This window comes from Rhipicephalus sanguineus, chromosome 2, assembly GCF_013339695.2.
Source record: "Rhipicephalus sanguineus isolate Rsan-2018 chromosome 2, BIME_Rsan_1.4, whole genome shotgun sequence".
Taxonomy (NCBI): Eukaryota; Metazoa; Arthropoda; class Arachnida; order Ixodida; family Ixodidae; genus Rhipicephalus; species Rhipicephalus sanguineus.
Genome location: NC_051177.1, coordinates 2,957,511 through 2,981,813, shown reverse-complemented (window position 1 = coordinate 2,981,813; position 24,303 = coordinate 2,957,511). Strand labels below are relative to the sequence as shown.

The 24,303-nt window shown below is 46.9% G+C and overlaps 1 protein-coding gene across 1 annotated transcript in view; it reads right to left on the bottom strand.

The window, feature by feature from the left end:
- Positions 1-13,922: 13,922 nt before the first annotated feature.
- Positions 13,923-24,303, bottom strand: part of LOC119381023 (uncharacterized) — a 168,971-nt gene continuing 158,590 nt past the window's right edge. The window contains 3 exon segments of the mRNA XM_049412129.1: positions 13,923-14,135; positions 14,949-15,018; positions 15,085-15,189. Of these exon segments, the coding sequence (XP_049268086.1) occupies positions 13,956-14,135; positions 14,949-15,018; positions 15,085-15,189 (355 nt within the window). The 3' untranslated portion in view covers positions 13,923-13,955.

The following is a 24,303-nucleotide window of genomic DNA, read 5'->3' as shown; positions in this document are numbered from 1 at the left end:
GCTGGCCCGGAACGCCGAAGAAGCACGAGCACAAGTTGTGTCTGGCTTAAGACTTCGTTTTCGACGACTGCGCCATTGTAATGCAGAGAAACAAGAGACAACGCCTGTTCGCTAGGCCGGCTGTTCTTATTCTCACTTCGTTCTCCTCTGCCTCTACCCCCTAGCTCTTTCGTTACCGCATGAAAATGGCCATTTTTTATAGGTCTGAGGAAGAAATTTATTGCTAGTATAAATAATGCTCTAGGTAACATTGCAGCACACCAAATTGTGCATAATGAATTGCTCTTTATAGATAATACAAGTTTCAAAACAAAAAAGATGTTACAAAACTTATAAAAAATCTGAAATCTACCACTTTTGCAGGAACTTGAGAAAAACAGTACAAACAAAACACAATATCTACAAAAATATTACGAACAAACAAAATTCAAAATATACATTTTGAAGGGAAATGATCTAGGGATCTTCTAAAAGAAAAATAAACAATCTGCATAAAGCCATTATTCACACAGATCAAAAACACTGCAGACCGAAAACTGCTTCACCGCTCGCGCCATGCGGTGAAGCACAGGTAGACGCCACAGGTTTCACAACGAACGTTCGTTTTTTTTTTTTTTTTTTTTCAACTTTGCGTTCCTCATAGCACTTGCGGCAGTTTTTCCTTTTCGGCATCTTTTTGGGGTGGTGCTGCGCTTTTTTTGGCATACGTCGGCATACGTCGGCATCTTTTTCGGCATACGTCAGAAGGCCCAAGATATGCATCCAAGCATATTTGTTGGTATTTTCGCGGATGGTCCTGATGACCTCTGCTGTAAAAAACAGTAAAAAAAATCGCGCGCCGTCGTGAAACGTTTTGCGCTGCTCCGGTGTGCCCGGCCGAGATGCGCGCCGGGCGGCCTTCTTGGTGAAATGAAGCTTTCTGGCTGCCGGCGGCAGCACATCCTGTCCAAGCGCTGTGCGTATCGTGCAGATAACCAGAACATCTCAAAGGTCGTGCACCGAGATCGGCAGATAACCGCTTCCGACGGACGAGACCGCTCAAGGCCGAAAACGAAACTTATCGGTACACAGCTGAGGATGGCCCGGGCTGGCTCGAAGCATCGTCGCTGTCAGCGCTTGAAGATGAGCTGGTGTCGTCTTAGGACTCATAGCTCGACTCAGCTTCACTAAATTCGTGAGCGCGTTGAGCACGCTTTCCAGCGGAACGTATTTCCCGCGACGCAGCCCCGCGGGTTGACAACGCCATGGGAGCGGCCGAGAGATTGCCGCGCGCGCCGACGCTAACGCCCGATGCGCCCCTCTCGCGTAGATAAAGAGAAACGAAACCAAAACTGCTGCAAACTGGCTAAAAAGGCCAGATCAACAAGTTAGAGACGCGACGGACCTTCAGAAACGAGCTGTATTTGAATAATATTGCGCAAACTCGGAAGCAAAGCTCGCTAGTGAGTAGCAGGTGTCGTTTTCATGTATTTATCACAGCCAAAATTTATTACCTCGCAAAACTGACGACACAATTTGATAATTGACTTCTTAGGAATCGTTTGATACCAAAATGTTGATAATAACGGAGCACAAACATGAGCTGCGCATTTTTTTCTCGAGTGTGGCAGCCACGCCCCCTTTTCCAGTAACACATGCGCATTCGTTCTCGAAAAACTTCGTCAAAAATCGCAACGTCGTCAGAGCGGGAAAATTTAAACGGATTGTAGAAGAGCAGTCCCAGAACTAAACGCGAGATGCTGCAGCATGAACGGGAAAAATTTTTAACGCGTCGAAATCGGCAGCTTCTTTCGTCGATCACCGGTGATCGATTTGAATAGGCGTGGTAACGAAAGAGCTAGCTGTCCCCGCGCGCCAGAGCCCCGGTGTCCATCTTCGTCATCACAATATATATATGTGTGTGTGTGTGGTGTGTGTGTGTGTGTGTGTGTGTGTGTGTGTGTGTGGCGGACAGAATGAGCGACGCCAGCCCCCCCCCCCCCACTCGCAAACGAGTTGGTACGCCACTACTGCGGCTCTCCGACTTCTGGGGAAGTTCTTCCTCGAAGCGCGAACACATCAGCGAGGACTTGAATGGTAAGCAGTTTTCTTCATCTTATGATTTTATGTTACCTAACTCATGTCTTGCGACGATGGAGTCAGGTTACAATGCACCTGAGCTGAACTATGTGTATCATATGTGATTTTTCTTTTCATATTTAAGTGAACCCTTCATGTTCTTTACAAGAAGTCATTCTCCTAGTCAGGAAATTTATAATTCATGCCACGTCTTCAATATAACATTCAAGAGGAATACATTTTATTATAATGCAAGACGTTGGTCAAAAACGGTGATTAATAATACTCAGAACTGGTATATATCTGCAACTGCTTAGAATCGCAGTCACAGACGAGTCTACGCTCATCCTGGAAATCTATTGGGGACAATAGTTGAAAGAAGCACCCATAATGTAGCGAATAGGTAGCCCTGGGTAAGGAGACCACCGCTACAAAATATATGAAACGTCTTTATGCTTACCGCGTAAACGGTCGCTCCTGGCTCTAAAGAGGTCTCATATGTTCGGCGTGACTTTCTGTGAAGTACTCACGGATGGTGTGGTCAAACTCTTCCAACAGCTCCCGCTGTCCTTCGAAGCGCTGAAATTGTCAATTGAGTCAGTTTCCCGTGACACTACGGTCTGTGCTAGCCAATCGTCCTTGGTATTTCATCATAAGAGGAACTATATATCACCCATCTTCCTTGTGCACGTAGTGTGTGAACAGACTCAATGATGCTTGGTCCCAACCCCGGCGCTTTCTGGAGAGCCGGCGATTCCTATCGCATCGAGTCGCCACATATCTGCCAGGTCAACCATGCCAGATGCGGCTTGGCCATGGTGCTCACACGCAAGGAATAGAGCCGATGTGCTGTAGTTCCTGTGATGCATGTCGTTAGCGGTTTCTATTTGGTAGGTGCCTTGCACCAGTCATCCAAAGATCGTCTCAACGGCGCATAGCTGGCATCTTCACTGTGCGGACTTCTGGCACCTCTAGAGCATCCACCGTGATGTCGTGCGTATGGAAACGACTCTGCAGCTTGAGCTGCGCGGTTCGGTATCTGTAAGTGCGGGAACGTTTGGAATTGCCAAATGTCAACAGAGACGGGTCTTCTGTGCCAATGGAAGGTAGATCGAGCCCGGTGGACAAGTCGCGTCTTATAAATGTTCTTTGGCTTTCAGTGTAAAGCAGTATACAAACCGGCACGGAATTGTGCCTTCCCGACACTCAAACTGTGGCCGTTTGCACGAGAACAGCTGGCGATGGCGTCGTAGAACTGCTTGCGGGAGCACTATCGGTCACTGGCACACGATTGTTCAAGCTCCTTATGCCGTGGGTCTGTCCATCCTCCGTTTGTTTGTAGCGTTGTAGTAGCCACCTCTAGCTCGTGAGAAGCGCGCATTCTGGTATGCAGCAGTAGAAGAAGACGACGTTCACGAGTGACACTCTCGTGCGTGTTCGCCTGTGTGGCGTTTTTTCTTCTTTACTACGTCTCGTGTTTTCAACGACACCCGAAGACAACGTTTCAGAAGTAACGCGCCATGACGCTCCCTCTTGGCACGCTTTCTCTTTAGCTCGGAGTCGCCAGATGGAACACAAGGCTGCGGAACGGAGGGCACGGAAGGCGGCGGCAGCGCGCGCTCGCAAACAGAATCCTGAGGTGAGAGCCCGCGAGGCCGAAGCTGCACGTCGACGCCGCGAAGCAGATTCCGCCGTTCGAGCCCGCGAATCCGAAGCTGCTCGACAAGCTGCACAGCTGCGGCGAGAAGACCCCGCCGTTCGAGCCCGCGAGGCCGAAGCTGCTCGACAGGCTGCAGGGCTGCGGCGCGAAGACCCCGCCGTTCGAGCCCGCGAGGCCGAAGCTGCTCGACAAGCTGCACGGCTGCGGCGCGAATCGTATCTTCAAAAATGTGAAGGACCGTGAACCGGCGAGAAAGCGCGCGTACCGGCAGGCAGAGCCCGAGGCTGTGCGAGCACGTGAAGTGGCTGCAAAACGCATCAGGCGGGCTCTGCCCGAAGGCGCCGACGCGCGCTTCCAGCGGGACTTCCTTGATAACGGTTTCGGCCATAGTTGCGGTGTGTGCAACAGATTGTGGTTCTCAAACAATCTAGTCACAATATCTTCCATCAAGAAGGACCACGCTCGCGCCAATGCCATCGCCGTGCTGCAGCGCGGGTTCGCTTCGCCCCACTCATCATCATTCACCACGTGGATATGCTGATTTTTTCATTGTGTCACTGCTGTCAACATTCGGGCGGCTGTCCGATTTCAATATGGTGCAAAGTGCGGTAAGGCAGGGGCGTAGCCAAGGGGGTGGGGGGGTTGGGGGGTTCAAACCCCCTCGAAATTTTTCAATTTTGCATGTGTACATATACACGCACACATACAAACGCACGCACGAACATACCTAAAGTATGGTTGAACCCCCCCCCCCCCGCCCCCGAAAAAAATTTCTGGCTACGCCCCTGCGGTAAGGTGACGATTTGCGCAGTCACGCTGCATCGCGGCACTTTCGTGCGACGTGTCCCTCTCTGGCACATCTGAAGCGGCAGTTCTCGATTAGACGCCGCCGAATCTCGTTGGCTGTCGTGGTTGTGTGACAATCCTTTACAGTGAGGTCACGGCGGTCACACAGTATGCAGCAGGCATGGCTGTTCATTGCAGATCCTGCGGCCAGCACTAATGGTCACGGTATCGGCGGTTGTAAGTGTTTAAATATCTTTGGCAAGGGCGGCAAACAGGAGACGAGGGAGACTCGTTCTACTCGGACGCCATGTTTATTTAACCGGATCTGCCGCGTAGATGATGATGATGATGATGACACTGGCGATGTGGCTGTTGATGATAAACTCTCTCTTGTAACATCCTCCCCTTTTTGGCTGGAGAGTTTAATACAGAATGCAGTCTTTGAAGTGGCTAGGCATGTGTCTGTCTCGGCTCGGCCTCCCACTTGTGGTGACGGGCTCTCCGTCTATTTGCTCAGAGGGAGTATTGTTTTCATCGAGCTGTATGGCTGTGTCCTTCGCTAAAGGGTTGTGAGCTCCCATTTCCATTCGGATCCACAGTGTGTTTGCTGCGATGTTCCGTTGGAGTTCGGAACATGTCTGAGGTGAAGTCTGTTCCGCCTTAGCTGATTTCCTTCCACTTCCACTTCATATGATCTTGCGTCCAGCCGTTTTGTCACTGTGCCCCTGCACCACTTGTCTTTTTCTTTAAAAGGCTGGACAGACACTGTGTCTCCTCTCTGTAGTGGGGGCAGGTCCTTGGCGTGCTTGTTGTAGTACCGCTTGGTGCGTGTGACATTTGCTGCTCTCTGCTGTTTGCAGTTGACAACTTTCGGCTTGAGCAGAGCTTTAGTTGTTGGGATAGTGGTTTTAGTTCTTCTAGCCATGAGTAACTGAGCTGGGCTGGCTCCCATCTGTTGCCATGGTGTGTTGCGGTGGTCAAGGATGGCTAAATATGGATCACCGTTGCTCCCTAATGCCTTCTTCAAGAGTGACTTGGCAGTCTACAGCTGATTCTGCCATTCCGTTTGCCTGAGGGTGTCCTGGGCTCGAGGTGTAGTGCTGGAATTGCCATTCTGCTGCAGTCTGCAAACTCCACGCATGCAAATTGTGGCCCATTGTCACTGATGACGACATCCGGTATCCCATACCTAGCGAAGTGGGCTTTCAGTTTTTTGATGACAGCAGTAGCTGTTGTAGACTGCAGTTGATCGATTTCCCAAAAGCCACTGAAGTAGTCAACTGTTATGAGGAAATGTTTCCCTTGCAGTTCCATTAGGTTACTCCCAACTCTTTCCCATGGTCGATCAGGTGTTGGATGAGGCATCAGGGTCTCCTTCTGTTGTCTGTTACCATGTGCCTGGCATGTTTCGCATGTCCCAATGTAGTCCTTGCTCTCAGCGTTCATTTGGGGCCAATACACACATTCTCGAGCCCTACGAAGACAACTTTCCATTCCAAGGTGTGCGGAGTGCAGTCTCTTCTTGATGTCGTCTCTCATGCTCATTGGGATAACTACACGTTGACCTTTGTAGACCAGGCCATCTTGTGCAGTAAGCTCGTCCCTGTGGGCAAAGTATGGTGTAATTTCAGCTGAGACTTGTTTCTTCTCGTCTGGCCAACCACTGTAGATGAAACTTATCAGTTTCTGCATTGTTCTGTCCTGCGCTGTTGCGCTTTTGATTTCATCCAATGTTTCTTCACACATTGGCGCACGATGACATTTACTTCATTGTATTCCAGACTGCTTTCTGTGTCTGGAAGGAATGCTCTTGACATTGTGTCTGCAATGACGAGTTCCTTGGCTGGACGATACTGAACTTCGATGTCGTAACGCTGTATTTGTAGCATCATGCCATGCAGTCGTCGCGGAACCTTATCGAGAGGTTTCTTGACGATGGACTGCAATGGCTTGTGGTCTGTGATCACTTTTGTGTGTCGGCCCAATGCATATTGGTGAAACTTCTGTAGAGCAAACACAATTGCCAGCATCTCCTTCTCGATTTGTGCATATCGTATTTCTGTTGGGGTGAGCGCTCGGCTAGCGTAGGAGACTGGGGAGTCTTCCTGCAGAAGTACAGCTCCTAGCCCCTTTTCACTGGCATCACACTGGATTGTGAGAGCTTGCTTTTCATCATAGAAGGCCAGTACTGGTGGCATGGTCACTAGATGCTTCACCTTTTCAAAGGCCTCTTCCTGTTCTACTGACCATGTCCACTTGATATCCTTGGCTGTCAGTCTTCTAATTGGCTCCATTATTGTTGATACGCCGGGCAGAAATCTGGCAATGTAGTTTACCATGCCGCACAGCCTCAGTACTCCACTTACATCAGTGGGTGGGTGCATTTCAAGGATTGCTTTGACCTTGTCGGGGTCAATGACGAGACCCTTGTCCGTGAGTTTGTGGCCCAGAAAGATCACTTCTTCCTTGTTCAGCTCTAGTTTGGTTTTGTTGAGGCGAATCCCTTGCTCTGTGCACCTGTCAAGCAGTCTTGCCAACTTCTGGTCATGGTCGAGTTGTGCCCCATCTCTATTTTGGCCCGTGCCATACACAAGTATGTCCTCAGCGACACACACTACACCTTGTAGGCCATCCAGAGCAGTTTGTAGTCGTTTTTGAAAAATCTCACTGCTTGCAGCCAAGCCAAATGGTAGGCATAACCACCTGTACCGTCCAAAGGGTGTCTGAAATGTTGTCAGCATGCTCGAGTCGTTGTCTAAGACACAATGCCAATACCCATTTTTTAAGTCGAGTTTTGAGAACACTTTGGCTTGTGCAAGTTCCGGCAGTATGTCTTCTAGTATTGGCAATGGGTGTCGTTCTCGCTTGAGAGCTTGGTTTAATGTCCTTGGGTCGATGCAAATTCGCAGCTCACCTGACTTTTTCTGTGCTACAACCATGCGGTTGACCCACTGCGTTGGCTCATCTACTCTGGTGATGATTTGTTGCTGTTCGAGCTCTTGCAGTGTTTGCTGTACACGCGGTTTGATGCTCACTGGTACCCGGCATGTTGCCGATACCTCCGGTGCTACTGTTTCATCGACGCTTAGATGCACAGTCCCTGGGAAGCTGCCTGGTTCATCTCTGAATATTTCTGGGTACTTGTCAGTGATGGCATCCTTCAGCGTTGTCTGGGCTTGCCCAATTGTGGACACCAGATCATAATTCACTGTTATAAGGCCCATCTTTTCTGACGTGTCTTTTCCTAACAGAGGTGCCAGGTGTTCCTCTACTACAACAAACTCGACTGAATACTTCTTTTGAGTCTTCAGATTTCTCAGGGGAAGCCGGCACTTGCCTTTTTGTGTGATAGTCGTTCCACTGTACATCTTCAGCTGTGTGGGGGCTTCCTCTAGATCTCGACCGTGGACATATCTTTCAGGGATGACATTTACTGAGGCTCCACTGTCGACTTGGAACCTGATGTGTTCCTTGCTGTCTCTTGTCTCTAGGGTCACAAAGATTCCATCTTTCTTCTTTCTTTGCACCGTCAAGATGTCTTCAGAGCTGGAGTCACTTTCATACAGGGCTCGCACACTACCTCTGGTCCTGCATTGCTTTGCGAAATGGTTTCGCTTGCCACAGTTAGTTGCACTCTTTTCCTCATGCCGGGCATAAATTTTTCTTGAAAATGTGAACTGTGCCACAGTACCAGCAAGCTTTCGTTGATGCGATGGGAATCTTTTGTCACATTTTTCTGCTTCGTTGCTTTCACAGCGTGCAGAGGGTCGGCGTCTTGGCTCAGATTGCTTGCGTCTTGTCTGAACGCCTTCAACTGCTTTGCTGAGCTTTCATGCACTGCGCAAACTTTTGCGACCTTTTTGAGAGTCGGGTCTTCGAGCTCAAGCAACTTCATTCGGACATCCTCGTTGTGGATGCCGAAGATTACCTGATCGCGTATCATCTTGTCGCGCTGTCCCTCGAAATTAGTCTTGTGCCCTCGTTTTTAGGTCCGTGAGAAAGGAGTCGAAGGGCTCATCTTTCTCCTGCTTTCTGCATCGCAACAAGTACCTTGAGTACATTTCTTCTCGGGGCGAAGTACTTGTCCAGCTGTTCCAGAACAACACTCAGTACTCGTGAGCGGTCCGCGCCGGGTGCTGCCTCGCCGAAATCAAGTGCTGTAGACATCTGTGACCGCAGGTCCCGCAATCATTAGAAGCATTGCCACCTTTTGCTCGTCGGACTTGTTTTTTTGGCCTGTCGCAGTCAGGTACAAGTCAAAACGCTGTCTGAACGACTTCCAGTTCGCGCACAGATCTCCCGTGAGGCACATTTTCCCCGGTGGCTCAATCGCCATGTGGGTTGCCATTGTTGCTGTTGCAGCCAGCTTTGTCGTTGCTTCGTATCGGTGAACTCACTGTTGAGGGTCAAGGTGCGGCTCATGCTTGGTCATCGCTCGCGGTCCTGCTTGTCTCGATGCCTGTCACCACTTCTGACACCATGTTTAAATATCTTTGGCAAGGGCGGCAAACAGGAGACGAGGGAGACTCGTTCTACTCGGACGCCATGTTTATTTAACCGGATCTGCCGCGTAGCCGATGATGATGATGATGACACTGGCGATGTGGCTGTTGATGATAAACTGTCTCTTGTAACAGTAAGCGAGGGTGGCTCCACTCGTGCCCCGTGGGGCTGGATTTCCGTAGGCGCCTCCAACGGGAGCCCTCTTTTCTGCTCTCGATCTGTGTTTGGAGAACCTTCATCACGTTACACATCTCTTCTTGCAGTGACCTTGGAGAAACTCCATCGTTCACTTCGATCTCCTTCACGCGTTGCCGGCAGAGAATGGCGATGTCTTCGGGGAGAGATCGCATGAGCACACGATAAAGAATAAAAGCGTACTCTGATGCTTGAACCACGAGGCAATACAGGCAGCTGATGCGAAAGCACACCTCTTCCCGCAGCTGAACGATCCACATTAGCGATTCCAAGCAAGCTATCAATGTGTTCGTTTACGAGGGCGATATGACGGGCAATCCTTTCTTGGAGCACCTTGAGCTACCGCACATAGTTTGCCTGCTCCAGGCGCACACCCTTGATCGTACGTTTCGCTGTTCCGGTTACGTAGGATCTCAAATAAGTAAACTTCTCAATGTATAACAGCTTGCGAGTGTTGTGGATCATGGCCTCGAAATGCTCCCAGAAGCCCTGCCACTCGTGAAGTTCCCCGGAGAAAACGGGTACCTGTAGTTTCGACCATAGGCGTGCGCAGGGTTCCCCATCAGGGGGGGCAAAGGTTCGTTGCAGCGCCCCCCCCCCCTTTTAAGTGACTAGAAGGGTCAATGTACGGGGCAGATTTTGCGCCCCCCTCTTAGGTGATTAGGGGGGGGGCGCCCCCCCTACACCCCCTGTGCGCACGCCTATGGTTTCGACAGGGTAACTCGTAGTGTTGATTGGTAACTTACTTGAGCGGAGACTCCTTGGGGGCCGGTTTCGGTAGCAACGCCAGGTGCAGCGCTGTCTGCGGGCTTTCCAGCCGACTTGAGAAGGTAGCGGACACTGCTCATAGTGTTGTGGATCTTATCATGATGTTTAAAAGCCTCTGTCGCTTCTTTTTCATACTTGGCGCCGTTAGTCATAAGGTCAGATATCTTTTGGTTGAGATCTGCAAGCACCGTGTCCTTGTCCTGGAGGACATCCAAGACAACTTGCAGGTCGGTCGGAGAAGGATTCTTCGCTTGCAGAGCTTCGGTAGCAGATGTGATGAACTTGTAGCAGCGGCTGGAACTACTCCTCGGCTGTGTTGCAGGCGGTCCATCATCGGTGCAAGACGTGAGCCTTCTTCCGGATTTCATGGCACCAAACTTTACAGACAGAGAGACTGACGTCCCCATCGATAACGGTAGATGTAGATCCTAAAATATTGGCGCACACTCACCCTGGGGGATGTGCCAAGAATCGGATAGTTTGGAAAAAATGTTAAGCGAACTAACTACTACTTCTAGCGGGCACTGTCATGCGCCCGTGTCTCATGCACTCCACGCCGCATCATCCTCGTCAGTTTTCATCGTTAGACGGTTAGAGGATTGGTGGAGAGAAAGGACAAAAATAAATAGTGGGAAAAATAATGTCATTCTGTCATAAGGGACAGAGAGTCGGGCTGTAGCTTTACGGTGTTCTTTTTCTAGAGTAAGTTTGATTTAATTGAAGTAGAAAAGGCATTAGGCTGACTGCAAACAAACAAAAAAAATTTTTAAGCGTGGTGGCACGAGGTCACCACCCCGTTAATAAATGGTACGATTTATTTAATTGAAGTAAAAAAGGCATCAGGCCGACTTCAAAAAAACAATTTTTTTTAGAGCTTGGTGGCATACAGGTCACCACCCTGTTAATAAATGGGACGCTCATAGCATTTATCCATCCAGTCTCTCCCCCACCCCAATTCTAGGGGCCATCCTCTTGAAAACGAACAGCAGCTCAAGGCCAGTCATTGGTGCCGCCGCCGCCAGAGGCATTGGCTGCATCCAAGTTCACGGGAGGCGATCGAGAAGCGACGTGAGGCATCACGGGAGCACAGACAAGCAAAAAAGGAGAAGCGGCCACAGGACGAAGTCAACCAAATATGGGAAATATATTTAGAGCAAAAATCCATTGTGCAGAAATTAGTCGAGGCAAAAATTAAAGGTGAAAGTGAACGCTGGATGACAGAGATTCGCGAAAAGAAGAAGACCGCGCCTAGGATATTCTGGAGCCACCTAAAAGCGCTGGGTAGGAAGTCTGTCACAATGCAACAACATATGGTAGATGAAGGAGGAAATCAATTGGAAGGGTATGAAGCGCTAGGTTACATCCGAAAGATAACAGCCGATTCGTTTAAAAAGGTCGCCCAGGGGATTCCCCCGGTGAGTAAAAGTACGCAAAGGAGTGCAACCGACGAAGATGTAGTACTAGAGAATTTCAATTGGAAGAAAGCCGAAGGAAAAATTCCTAAGCGCACTACACCGGGCTTAGATGGGGTTCCCGTCAGCCTCATTAACGAATTCCGACATAACACTAAAGAAGCACTGCTGAAAGCCGTAGAAAAGTGCTTACAGGAGAGGGAAATACCAGACAGTTGGCGAAAAAGTAGAATGAACTTAATTTATAAAGGCAGGGGAGAAAAGGATAACATTCGATCGTATAGACCGCTAACCATTACATCGGTGCTATACAGGTTGGTGATGCAGGCAGTAAAATTAAAAATAGAAGCGTGGGTGGAACAAAATGATATTTTGGGAGAACTTCAGAATGGATTTCGAATCGACAGGCGGTTAGACGATAATCTGTTTGTTCTTACTCAGTGTACAGAAATATCGAAAATAGAAAACAGGCCCTTATACGTAGCTTATCTAGATATTACCGGGGCGTATGACAACGTTAATCAGGAAATTTTGTGGGATATACTGGAAGGACGACTGTATACAGCTTTTGAGGGAAATATACCGAGAAAATACAGTTTGTATAGAATGGGAAGGAATAAGTAGCAAGGACAGCGTTGAAATTAGCAGGGGGCTGAGACAGGGATGTCCTTTGTCCCCGCTGTTATTCATGCTGTACATGGTGAGGATGGAAAAAGCGCTAGAAGGTAGCAACATTGGATTTAATTTGTCACACAAACAGGTCGGCACGATGGTTGAGCAGAAGCTTCCAGGTCTATTTTATGCTGATGATATTGTCTTATTTGCGGACAGTCAAGATGATATACAGCGACTGGCAGATATATGCGGAAGGGAATGTGAGGCTCTAGGACTAGAATTTAGTGCAACAAAATGTGGATTGATGGTATTCAATGACCACGAAGACCATGCGGTCTTTATACAGGGCCAAAAAATACCGAGGGTAAGCGAGTACAAGTACCTCGGAGTATGGGTAAATGAGGGGGATAGATATATGGAGGTACAAGAGAAAGCATCGGTAGCAAAGGGAAAAAGGAATGCTGCAATTATGAAGCACAGAGCTTTATGGGGGTACAATAGGTACGAGGTGCTTCGAGGGCTGTGGAAGGGTGTGATGGTCCCGGGGCTTACATTTGGGAACTCAGTGGTGTGCATGAAGTCAGAGGTACAATCAGGAATGGATGTAAATCAAAGGACCGTGGGCCGCCTCGCGTTCGGCGCTCACGGGAAGACGACAAATGAGGCTGTAAAGGGTGATATGGGATGGACAGGCTTTGAAGTGCGGGAAGCTCAGAGCAAAATGAGATTCGAAGAGAGGCTGAGGATAATGAAGAAGAGTAGATGGGCAGAGAAGGTTTTCAGGTATTTGTATAGAAAAAGTGTTGACACGCAGAGGAGAAAAAGAACTAGGAGGCTCACCAGTAAATATACGGCTAGCAGTGCGGGCGATATGGCAACAAGGAGCATTAAGCGGAAGGTTAGAGAGGCGGAGAGGACTTATTGGATGGCAGCGATGGAAAAGAAGCCGGCTCTGAGTAACTACCGAAAGGGAAAAAAGGAAATAAGGAGGGAAAGGTTTTATGATAATTCAAGGGGAAGCGCTTTACTGTTTGAAGCAAGGTCGGGCTGCCTTAGAACGCGTAGTTATAAAGCGAGATTCAGTAACGAAGAAGAACAGTGTACATGCTGCGGGGGAACTAAGGAAACGATGGAACATGTACTGATTGAATGTGGCGATATTCACCCAGGTATACGTGTGGGCACGAGTCTACATGAAGCCTTGGGTTTTAGGGACAACAATGGAAAGCTGAACATATGTCCGCGATAGAAATAAGTAAGAGACGGTTAGAGTATTGGTGGCAGAAAAGTAGAGATAAAGAACAAAAATAAATAATGGGGGAATAATAAGGTCATTCTGCCTTAAGAGGCAGAGAGATAGACCGTGAATTTGTATTTTTTGGTATAATAACATAGATTTAATCAATGTAGATAAGGTATTAGGCCAACATGAAACAAGGAAGGTTTTTTTTTTTTTTCGAGCCTGGTGGCAGACGTCACCGCCCCGTTACAAAGGGGACGCTCATAGCATCCATCCATCCTTCACTGCCCATTTGTGCCGATGGCACCTAAGAGAAAAAAAACCTAGGGACTTTAATGGCACCGAGCAGCTTCTGTGTGTTGTCTTGTGCTGTTGATGCGGTACTTGCTGCTACAAAAGCGGCTGCTGGCGGCCACTTTGCCAAAAGCAGGGATGGGGGAAGGAGGAGCAGGGCCGTCGATTACATGCAATCACAGTCTATCGCTCGACAAACCCGGTTTAACCACATTCGGCATTGGTAATTTTTTTCTTCCTGTGGCACACACCTCCTATACTACCACTGCAACATTGGTGTTAAACTAGTAACTAAACAATTTTACATATCTTAAGTGTTTTTATGTACTTCAATCATCTGCCATGTTGAAAGAATGAACAGTAAAGACAACATTGCGTGAGCTGGTTTCTATTGAGGCCTCTCGATTTGTTTTGTACAGCAGAATCAATCGAGAATGACAGGCGGAGGCCTGACTTTCTCAAACTGGGCAATGTCTGGGTCGTAGTACGCAGCCTCACGGTAGTACTTGAGCTCGAATGGGAATCTGTCCTCAATGCAGGTGAGCGAGACCTTGAGGTCATCCAGGGTTGGGTGCTCATAATACACAACATCCGACGTGTGCTCCTAGGAGAGGAAACACATATCATTTGTTTATACACCAAGTAAAATAAAACCACCCAAAAGTATGGCCATGCTTTAAGAAATTGCACAGAAAAAGACTTGGAAGAAAGCAACGGTACAGAGCAATGGTATGTTTTCCTTCCTTGTGCTGTTCAAATTAAGTAAGATACCATTGTTGTGCATGTCACTATAGCAGCAGCAGCTGGTAATGAACTGTCTCGCTGTGCCTCAATTTGTAGACTTTTTAGACACTGCAATTAAAGGTGTTGCACTGGAGATCTTAAAAACTAAAAGACATTCAAACATGGCAGAACTGCAGGCACTGCTGATGCCAATGCCAGTGGGCCAATAGCAGTAAAATGTTTTAAAGCAAAAATGATTACAACTAAAACAGAGATGTGTGGCAGGCAGCACTAGTGCATTCAAGAAATATCTGCGTTCCATCCACCAATATCACAATATTTTCAGGGGCTTTATGTGCCACAACCATGATATGATTATCAAGCAAGCTGTAGAGCAGGGCTCCGGAAATTTTGACCACCTGCAGTTTCTCATCATGCAAGCTTCACATCAAAACTCCACTGATAATACTATCTGAAAGAGTTTTCACATTATATAACCTAGTGACGGGTATCCACTGTTAGTACTATCTGCCTGTAAAGCATGCAAGAATCAGATGGTGCCGGCATTCTGCAACAATTACTATTATTTTTCAGCTAGTGGCAAGTTGTCCTTCAGCAATGCTGTGCTCAACTTCCTCCAGATACAGAGTGAGCTCAACAGCAAAGAAACAATTCAAGTTGTCATGACACATACCCTTTCCAACCTCTCCCATGACAGGTGTGGATACTTGAAGCCAAACGTCTCAAGGAACTGCACACGCAACCTAGAAGAACATGCACGAGAGGGCAGGTGATCACAAGTGCTTTAACATGCCCGCGAGGATACTTACAAGAAAAATGGGTCAAAACGCATGTCATAACGAATGTATCCAACTTCTCTTCGCATCACTCTGAACATGTAGTCGATCAGCTCACCCAGTTCATAACGACGAGGCCTGCAAGTGTATGGAGAGGTCACGAGGGCGTTACTTACACCAATTGGCTACAAATAATGCTGAAACTGCATAAACATTATTGTTGCTTAGTCTGAATTGTGACATATGCAGAGGCACATGTCACAATTCTTTTCATTTCACTGTGGTGTAGCACAATCTGTTCCTGCCTTGGACATTCTAACTGATTATTATGCCTGAATTGTGCATCTCATTCATTAAAAATAAAGAAAATAGGTAATGCATCAGCAAGTCGTGTAGACCTTCAACAATACTAAACAAAATGGTGAGTGTGGTGGGGCAGAAGGCTCACTATGACATGCACAACTTTTGTTTATTTGCTTATAAATGTAGGTGGCTCATACTGCACTCAACTGTCTTTGATTACCTTCTAAAATGCACTTCCTTCATGGTCAAGCACTCTATTCGTTCTCACTGCCTATTCTTGAATGATAAGAATTTGTTCCATCTTTTACAGTGATTACTACTGTGATGGTGACCCTGATTATTTCTCCATGAACTTCTCTCTGCGTGTACCACAGCTTTCCAACCACTCCATTACAGCACCAATGAAGCACGTGAATGTTTCATGCAGTCATGTATGGATATCCAACCCATACGGTTAAATTGCCAAGCAGGTTCTCCTGTGTCTGCATTTCCCAGCCCTTGTCGTATTTGGCAACTTGGGCGCACAGCATACATGTTTAAATTCACGCTCCTCCAGAGTCATCCTCTTCGTCAAAGGAGTGCTTCGTCGACGAGTCTTCTGCTGATGTTGATGCTAGGGCTACACTGTTGACATCGGACTTGCTGTGGTTATGTATTCCCTTGTGACACTGCCTCCACAGAAGTTGAAGGCCACCTGATAAGGCAGACAAAGGTGCGCTTTGCTCAAGTCTGGACTTGCCTTTCTGCAGCAGGGATCCTCCTCCCCTAATCCACGGATGCAATTTACTGCAGTGCCGGCATCAATCAGTTCGGGCACGAAAGGTCTTGGGCTTTCCATACATGGATTTTGAGGATGCCGAGTGAGTGCACAATTTCACCCACCCAGCCAAGTAATGCTTTCGTGTTAAGATGTGCAAAATTCTACATGTTCAGGCACTTTTACTCAGTGATGTGGTCCAAGAAAACTTCATTTGAATGGGTGCACAAAAAGTAATTTCTTTCTGGGAGTTTAAGAACTTTCTGTTTGAAGTGAGAAAGTATATTATACAGGGTGTTTCAAGAAATGTGTCCAACCTTCTAAAAAAATCAGGAAAATGCGATATTTGATTGCTGCCTTCAGAATTGGTTTTTCTGTAGTGGCAGGGATTTTAAGATGGTTAAATTATTTGGGACTGTAATTAACAAAGTTAAATTAATTAACATTTTAATTATTGGAGTTAGGTGGTTGTGTCAAATGGGAGAATTGAAGTTCTTCATGCCAGAAATCGAACCCAACTTTGATATTTCGAAAAAGTGGCATCTAGTAATAATTACGAAGTATTGAAATTCAGCAGGACCGAAAGTTGGGCTAGTTGGTGATACATAATGGGCAAAAAACAGCGCGCAGACGGACGGGACGAAGAAAGGGATACACAGAACAAGCGCTGACTCTCGAATGTGGTTTATTAGGCATATGCAGATTATTTATACACAAATGATAAGCATCAAGAACATGCGCAGAGGAGCTGGCAAGGTACCATAACAAGGAAAAAAAAAAAGAAAATGCTTTTATACCATGAAGAGACTGCGCAGGAGCGACCAAAGATCAAACAAACATACGGCTGATTAAGTTTACTTCTTTTTCGTGTAAAGAAACCGATGTTTGGCTGACACAGAACTCTCCTTCTTTTTTAATGTAGAAAGCTTCCACAAGTTCCTGTGTCGTTTGATCACTGTGTCTAAAGAGCACTGTCGAGTCACTGAACAATGGCTTGAACCTACACGTGTTGCAGTGAGAAGGCAGGTTGGCATACGTGCATGTCTTGAAGGTTCCGGAATGTTCTTTTAGCCGTACATAGAGGCAGCGCCCCGTTTGCCCGATGTACACTTTTTTACAGGTTAAGGGTTTTTGTACGCTACCCCTTGTGCACAAGGCATTGCTGCTGCGTCCCTGTGCTTCACACCGCATTTAATTTGGCTAGACCTTATTTTATCATGCTTTTTGTTCACCATTGGGCACAATTTTCCTAACTTATTTTTGGCTGAAAATAGTACCTGAACATCGTAACGCGACGCCACATTTTTTAACCCATGCGCCATTTTGTGCTTGTAGGGCATAGTGGCACATTTTTTTGGCCACTCTTTTTCTACACTTGTTTGTCCCTTCTTAATCTGACGCACTAGTCCTTCGCAGACGGAAGTGATTACAGGAGTCGGGAACCCGGCTGCCTGAAGGCGACCCACCTGATCAGAAACGCTTTTTTCCCCCTGGTGCCCACATGACTTCCTAATTGCGGCCCCGAGGCTCGACGTAGCGATGCCCTTCTTTACTATTTTAGAATGCCCCGAATTATAATTAAGGAGTGGTTTGACAGACCTCGGGTTATACGCCTAACAAGGGTGGTTGTTAGAAAAGGTTATCTTTAGGTCTAGAAACTGTATTGCGTTTTGTGAATGTTTTTCGCTGGTGAACTCAGCTTTTACGACAACCGGGAAACTGCTGACTGAGACAAGCGGCTCGTCTGGTTGTTATTGAGCGACAACGACGTGACATATGGACAACATAGAGTCCACTCTGGCATCTAGTCAACTGCACAAACACTAAGTACGTTCTATTATGGATGCGACTGAGAAGCCAATGTGGCTAGACTGACCTAGGGCTTAGAGCTGGATTGATAGCTAAGCAAGCTAGTTGACTAGTTCAGATATCATTTGTTAATAGGTTATTTTGTGCAAGAATTTTCTTATTTGTGTGAATTTTAGAGTGTTCGCTTGTTTTACAGTGTTGAGGTATAAAGTTGTTTGTGCGCCATTGCACTCTCCCGCGCCTCTAATTCCATCTATTGCAAGCACTCCCGAAATACATGACAATGCCGCCGTACCATTGGGGCCCTTGGTCAGTTCCTCACTGTTATGATCACCATGGCCAAGGCTGCCTAAGCATTTGTCGGTATCGCCACATTTTTGGGCATGGGGCATGATGACAGTCTTATCTCACTGCACAAGTCGAGCACTGTGGCGTAGGAGAGTACTGATAAATGAGTTTGGTGCAACAGGTGTGATGAGTATGGGGTTACTCAGTGGGCCCAGCTTATCGACCACATACAAAATGAACCAATCAACTTGAAGAACCCATTTATAAAGACAAGGGGAACATGATGCACAAGAAGACAGCATGAGAATGCACAGTTAGAGAGGCTATAAGCAATGCACAAACTCGTTGACATTAGTCAGCAGTATAGTCTTTATAGTCAATGCGCTTAACTCCCGCGCCACCAAGTTCTCGAAGATAGCACTCACGCGCACTGTCGTTGCGATGATTGTACCACTGGGCAATGTGGCGTCAAGTCCATCGTGATTGTGTTCATGGTGTGCACACGCCTTGTCATATGGTTTGCTGGTTCAAGCTAGAAGATGCTGTGCTGCACCATGATTTGCTGGCAGCCTGGTCACGCTTGACTGGGGCGAGCACCCTGGGTCCAAGGCTGGGGCGAGCACCCTGAGTGCGACTTCCTTGCTGTCTTTGATCTTTTTCTGGAGGTTGGGCAGGCCTGTTCTACCGCATGTTTTACTAGCGCTCTTGCGTAAGTCATCTAACCCTTGTTGGTCCATGTCTGTTGCATTGAAATTCTTCAATTCAAAGACAGCAAGGAAGTCGCACTCCGTCCATTTTTCGCGGTAAAAACACACAAAGAGGTCAACCCGTTTAGGGTAATTGTTGAAAACAAGGAATCTTGGCAAAACCAAATTGCAAGATATTTAAAAACACATTTGTCGGCTCTCCCAACTGAAGACCTGTACCAGATAAATGGATCTCAAGAGGTCATAGAATTTCTGAAGAATGACCGACCGATTGCGTGCTTATCAGTGGATGTAAAAGACATGTTCTATAACATTCCGCAAGCACAAGCCGTTCAAGCCATCGAAGACAGCATCGACGCATACGGCAGCACAAAGTTTATGAATGAATGTCTGACTGGGGTGCAAGATTTTTTGGAACTGTTACGGCTTTATCTGCAGTCATTATGTGTCAAACACGAAGGAACTGTATTTGTGCAACGAGAAGGAATTACAATTGGATCGTGTATCGCGCCTGTTCTGTGCAACCTGTTTATGGCAAAAGGCGACCGTATTCTTAAGCAAAGATTGGAAAAATTAGGTGTCATAGCCTGTTTTCGATATGTGGACGATTTTCTTTTGTGTTTTGATGCTGAATGTCAGTTACAAACAACTGCACAATATGTCTCGGACACCTTTCATGATGTGTTTAAAGGGTTAGAATTCACGATAGAACTTCCAAGACAGAATGTTATGAAATTTCTGGATGTTGAAATGTACCTAAATCCCCGTCACACGTGCTGGGCCTATATGACGAAAGGTGACAAAGGCCTTATGAGCTGTCACAGCGGCCATTCAAAGCTCGTAAAAAGAAGTGTTGCGCAGGCATGTCTTTCACAATCTATTAAAAAATCCTGCGACCACATGATTCCAAAGAGTTTGAATGTACAGGTAGAGAGGTTAAAAGCTAGCGGCTTTCCTGATTCCATAATTGTAGCTATCGCTGAAAAAATGCTTCGTAACATGTCTACAAAAAGCAAAAAAGTAGGAAGCGAAAAACAATGGCAGCGACCCATGGTCATCCCTTATGTCCACAAAATATCACATAGATTAAAGAAGATCGCCAAGAAACATGACGTGCCGGTTTCATTTTCAGCCCTCAAAAATTGCTAGGGTTCTGTAAAAGTTAATAACACGCAAGAAACGCAAGAAGGAAAGATATGTAAAATAGGCCACAGACCAAGCTTCGTTCAGTGTGATGTAGCAGTAGTTTACAGTTTGCCATTAACATGCGGAAAACAATATATTGGAAAGACCTCAAGATGTGTTAACACTATGCTTAGAGAACACCGGTACAACTGTCAACAGATTACCCATCCCAGAAATTTAGCTACTCACTGTAACCAATGCACATGCGTACCCCAGTTCGAAAAAGCAACTATTGTAAAGCGGATAAAAGACGACAGGGAGAGAATAGTTTACGAAGCTGCTGTCATGGCATCCCTGGGCGCTGAAACATGCGTCAGAGAGCCGTCGATAAAACTATCTCCTGCGGAAATCAAGTTCGTGATAGACGTCACGTAGGCGGAGTCAAGTGTACTATCTCTTTCCACGTGTTTTTGTGAACTTATATTTATATGTCTACGCATGAATAATAAAAACCAGTTGCAGTTTGCGCTGTCCTGTTAACACTGTGTCCTGTGTACTTTGTAACGTCTCCCTACTGTAAGCGCATCACCAAGCCAACACGAACCAACTAGCCCCTTTCGTCGCATTACGACGTTGATTGTTGAAATACCGGTCCAGAAACCTCGTGGTGCTACTTTTATGCCAAGGCAGTGCTTATTTTGAAGTAAAATCACGTTTTAGTGGTCCGCATCGCGTTAACGCACTTGAAATCACCCGCCTGAAATCCGACTTTCATACGTCACTGCTGCCGTACCCAACGTTGCCCGCTTTTACAGCGCGGCCGCCGACACTATAGTAGCAGCAGAGCGAAAGTAGCGGGACCCACAGCAGCAACAACGGCCATCGAAGCCACCGAAGCTTGCCGCAATCGCCGCAATGGATGTGGACGGAGAACTTGGCAACGAGACATTGACTCGCGACGCTGGGCTGCAATTCAGCGACTTGAGCCCCGATGAACGCGATATGCTGCTGAGGGCTCGTAGTGGCGGCGTCGTTGCATGCGGCATTTTGTCGAACTTTCTGTCAGAGCGACTTTCTCGAGCGCTCAAAATACACGCGGCAGTACGCGATCCCGAAACTACCACTGAGACGTGACCGTGTGAGCGAAGCAGGGCGCCGGGCGAAGCGCAGTTCGACGAAAACGGAACCTTTGAACCACGCGTGCCGTTCCCCATGGCAACGCCACAGAGGTTCTTTTTTCCATGAATCAAACGGAAACGAACAAACAGCATTTTATTACTTCTTTTGATGCACAGAAGGTTCTTTTTTTATTGCTGCTAGTTTGATTACTAGTGATTTATTGTAGGCAGACTCTCATATGTCATCGGGATCACTTTGAAAATGTCCCACTCGTGGCGCTCATCATGTGATACATTTAGCTTAATTTCTCGGTAAGTAGGGCACTGCTGTTGATAATATTGCCGTTTTAGAAGTTGTCATACATTGAGCTTTCACTCTGACATAAATTGTTATTTGCCTTTAGTGAACCTTTAATATCTAGTGCAGGGACAGCTAGTTGGTCCTCCAAAACATTTCCCCCAATCTCGTGGTGCCCTGGCACCCAGCACACTACAACATGTTGTTTGTGTGTGTAGAGCGTGCATAAAAGAGAGTAAAGCGACACAAGGACAGGATTTTTATGTTTTTTCAAAGTTTTCAAAGCTTTTACGACACTCACAGAATCCGTGTATATGACTGCACGTATTAATTTTAGTTCCTTAATATGTTCAACGGCCACAAGTATTGCGTAAGCTTCCGCTGTGAAGATACTTGAATTAGGGTGTAAAATACCGGAATCGGAAAAGGTTGGACCAATGGCTGCGTAAGACACTTTGAGGCGTCTGTAAAGAATTCTGAACAAGTGTATTTGTGCTGCAGTTCAAGGAAGTATGTACGGATATGTGCAATAGGCGCGTGTTTCGTTACTTCCACGAAAGATACATCGCAATCTATAAGCTGCCATTGCCACGACGGTAGTTGTGCAGCGGGAGCTGTTAGACAGTGTTCGAGGAGTGGCACACCCGTTTTCTCAGCTAGGCCCCTCACACGAAGTGAGTAGGGCTGTCTCACCGAAGGACGGTTGTGAAACAGGGCAGAACTGGACAAATCATTGTGAGGTGTGAGGGGTGTTCCTTGTCTGCGTTCACTTTGAGATAATATAAAAATGACATGTCAGATCGCTGCAGGTGGAGCGACCACTCGTTTGATTCGACGTAGAGGCTCTCTACGGGGCTGGTGCGAAAAGCACCCGTTAGAAAGACGAATGCCCAAATGGTGGACTGGGTCAAGCATCTTCAAGGCACTTGGTGTTGCAGTGTGATAGATTATCGCCCCGTAATCCAGGCGCGTGCATAAAAGGCTTTTATAAGGGTTCATCAGACACTTCCTGTCACTACCCCACGTAGTGCGTGACAACACTTTTAGAATATTCATAGTTTTTATGCACTTGATTTTTATGTACTTAATGTGTGATATAAACGTAAGTTTCGTGTCTAGAATTAGCCCTAGGAACTTGTGCTCCGTTTTTACCGACAGACGCTGGCCATGTAGGTCAATGTCTCGATCGGGATGAAGGCCTCTCTTTCTGGAGAATAGGACGCAAGTGCTTTTTTGTGCATTCAGTGTAAACCCATTCTCGTCTGCCCATTTAGTGACCTTGTTCAAGCCCAGCTGAACCTGCCGCTCACACATTGATAGGTTGCACGATTTATACCTGATCTGCACATCGTCCACATATGTGCAATGAAACATATTCCATGGAATGCACAGACGTAGCGAATTCATTTTTATAATAAAAAGTTTGCAACTCAGGACACCACCTTGTGGTACTCCAGTTTTCTGGACAAATATTCGGGACAAGACATTACCCACTCGAACACGGAACGTGCGATTGGACAAATAGCTTTCGATTATGGTCAGCATCTCTCCTCGGACACCTAAGTGTGAGAGGTCTCGCAGTATGCCAAAACGCCATGTGGTGTCGTAGGCCTTTTCCATATCGAGGAACACCAAAAGATAGAATTGCTTGTGGACAAAAGCGTCGCGAATTTGTGCCTCGATACGGATAAGGTGGTCAGAGGTAGACCTACCCTCTCGAAAACCGCACTGGTATGGGTCAAGTGAATTGTTTAATAATAATAATAATATAATAATAATAATAATAATAATAATAATAATAATAATAATATCTGGGGTTTAACGTCCCAAAACCACGATATGATTATGAGAGACGCCGTAGTGGAGGGCTCCAGAAATTTTGACCACCTGGGGTTCTTTAACGTGCACCTAAATCTAAGTACACAGGCCTCAGACATTTTCGCCTCCATCGAAAATGCAGCCGCCGCGGCCGGGATTCGATCCCGCGACCTTCGGGTCAGCAGTCGAGCGCCATAACCACTAGACCACCGTGGCGGGGCCAAGTGAATTGTTTGCTTCCAGGAAATGTATAAGTCGGCGGTTTATCATCTTTTCAAAAAGTTTACAGAGGCAGCTTGTTGGTGCAATGGGCCTGTAGCTCACAACGGAGGATGGTTCTTTGCCCTGTTTCAGAATCGGAATAACAATGGCTTCTTTCCAAGCTGAGGGGATCTCGCCGGAAAACCAAACAGCATTATACAGAGAAAGGAGGGCATTTTGTGTTTCAGATGGCAGGTGTTTCAACATTTCATACACAACACGGTCGGAGCCTGGGGTGGAATTATTGCAGCAATTAAGCGATGCTTGTAGCTCAGCTATGCAGAAAGGTTCATTGTATGCTTCGTGTTTTGTGGATTTGCGCTCTAGTTTCTGTTTTTCGATTCTTGTTTTGTATCGTTGGAAAGCTTCAGTATAGTGCGACGAGCTGGACACCTGTTCGAAGTGTACGCCGAGGAAGTTTGCCTGGTCTTCCAAGCTGCCGCCTTGTGCGTTTACGAGAGGGAGTGAATATGCTTGTCGTCCTGCTACCCTACTAACCGTGTTCCATACTTTAGCCTCCTGTGTATATGAATTGATGCCAGATAAGAACTTCTGCCAACTTTCCTTTCTTGCCTGTTGGCGCGTTCTCCTGCCTTGGGACTTTATGTTCTTAAAATTGTCTAGATTCTCGGCTGTCGGAGAGTCCGGAAGCAGCCTCCACGCTTTGTTTTGTTTTTTGCGCGCATTTCGACACTCAGTATTCCACCACGGCACACGTCTTTTACCGGGCAGTCCAGATGTTTGTGGGATGCATTTAGTTGCAACATC